At 40.6% G+C, this 1,759-nt stretch overlaps 1 protein-coding gene across 1 annotated transcript; it reads left to right on the top strand.

The window, feature by feature from the left end:
* The first annotated feature begins 424 nt into the window (after positions 1-424).
* On the top strand, positions 425-1,520 carry LOC142612025 (uncharacterized). Its single transcript, XM_075784158.1, has 3 exons — positions 425-908; positions 1,098-1,241; positions 1,333-1,520. The coding sequence occupies exons 1-3, from the start codon at positions 425-427 to the stop codon at positions 1,518-1,520; spliced, it is 816 nt and encodes a 271-aa protein (XP_075640273.1).
* Positions 1,521-1,759: the final 239 nt, after the last annotated feature.

Genomic DNA, 1,759 nt, shown 5'->3' with positions numbered 1-1,759 from the left:
GCAGAAACTAAGGGTGCCAGCTGTGGTCTTGAATCTTTGTTGTTATCACTCCCCCGCAAACTAGGCCGTGGGTCAGGACAGAGGCCAAGTTTGGCCCGTAATGCCAAGAATGGAAGCTTGGACAGCGGCTTTGTGAAAATGTCAGCGAGCTGATTGGTAGAGGATACAAAACGTTTTTCAAGAGAGCCACTGGTGAGATAGAGAGATTTCCTTCTTCTTTTTTTCAATCATGTCATCCTCATCAAATTCATCTCAAGTTGATGAGTACCCTTATCCAGTGACACAAAATGTTGCTAATTTTGTATCACTCCGTCTCGCTTCCACAAACTTCCTTCTTTGGAAAACACAAATGCTAAACATTCTTGAGAGTTATGATCTTCAAGGATTTATTACAGGTGAAACTAAACCACCATCATAGTTTATCATGGATGTTGAGTCCAATCCACATCCAAACCCTGCATTTGTGAAGTGGCAAAAATCAGACCGTCTAGTCAAAGGATGGTTGACAGCCACTCTATCTGAAGAAGTCCTTGGCATTGTTGTCGGTCTCAACACTTCAGTTGAGGTCTGGAATGCACTTGTACATGCCTTTGCACGAGTTTCATCTGATCGTAGCCTTGCACTAAAGCAGCGGCTCACTTCTATGACTCGGGGCATTGACACTTTGGCTGTGTATTTACGCCGATTCAAAGCTGTCTGTGATGATCTTGCTGCCATTGGCAAACTAGTTACGGATGAAAAGAAGTCATGGTGGCTTCTAAATGGACTTGGCAAGGAGTATGCAATGTTCACCACCACTATGCTTCGCCCTCCAGTTCTACCATATTCTGAAATAGTTACTCTATTAGAGAGTTATGCTAAACGGCATAACCTTGATGCACAACCAGCTCCTCAAATGGTCTTCTATGGCTAGCGCAGCAACAAGAACAGAAAAAATAATGGAGGGCAAATATCATTCAATTCCAAAGGACATGGCTTTGCTCAAGGTCACCAAACTACTCCTAAGAATATTAATACCTCACAGTCCCGTAACCAGCCAGTTGGTAGTAAGGATGAGGTTCCTATCTATCAGATCTGTAACAATTGAAATCATATAGCTCTTAAGTGCTTTAATCGATTCAACCATTCAATCTCTCCAGATGATATCCCAAAAGCACTTGTAGCTATAAAGATTGCTGATAATCAAGATTCTGAATGGTTCGCAAATACTGGAGCAACGGATCATATAACAGACGATCTAGGTAATAAAAGATTCTTTAACTCCCTATAATTGATCTGATGGTGTAATGGTTGGAAATGGACAAACTTTGCCCATTACTCATATTGGTCAAGCAATTATTGGTACTGGTGTTTCTTCTATCAAATTAAATGATGTTTTGTTGGTTCCTGATATAAAGAAAAATCTACTCTCTGTTAGCAAGCTTACAACTGATTTTCCCTTCACTTTTGAATTTGATGGTCTTGGTTTTGTGATAAAGGACATGACAACCAACCAAATAGTAGCGAAAGGGTGTAAATGAGATGGACTGTATGCTCTTGATGGAGGTGGACCATTTGCTGTTAATGGAGATCCAAAGGCTTTTTTCTCTTACAAATTTCGGCGGGCTAATAATGATTGTTGGCATCACCGTCTTGGCCATCCACACCAACGAGTTATAGATCATTTACATTCAAGCAATCTTATTTCTTTTAATTCAAAGTCCAAGTCTTTCAAAGTTTGCACTAGCTGTCAGATGGGAAAATCTTGTAGGCTGCCTTT

The sequence above is a fragment of the Castanea sativa genome, chromosome 10 (assembly GCF_040712315.1).
Source record: "Castanea sativa cultivar Marrone di Chiusa Pesio chromosome 10, ASM4071231v1".
NCBI lineage: Eukaryota > Viridiplantae > Streptophyta > Magnoliopsida > Fagales > Fagaceae > Castanea > Castanea sativa.
Note: the sequence above shows the minus strand (reverse complement) of the source record. Positions and strands in the feature narration are given on the sequence as shown.

Excerpts from the sequence above, each read along its gene's own strand:
- LOC142612025 (XM_075784158.1), top strand. The coding sequence starts at position 425 with ATGGATGTTGAGTCCAATCCACATCCAAACCCTGCATTTGTGAAGTGG. Across the intron at positions 909-1,097 it reads TCCTCAAATGGTCTTCTATG|CTCTTAAGTGCTTTAATCGA; the intron begins GCTAGCGCAGCA and ends GAAATCATATAG. Across the intron at positions 1,242-1,332 it reads TCATATAACAGACGATCTAG|CAATTATTGGTACTGGTGTT; the intron begins GTAATAAAAGAT and ends ATATTGGTCAAG.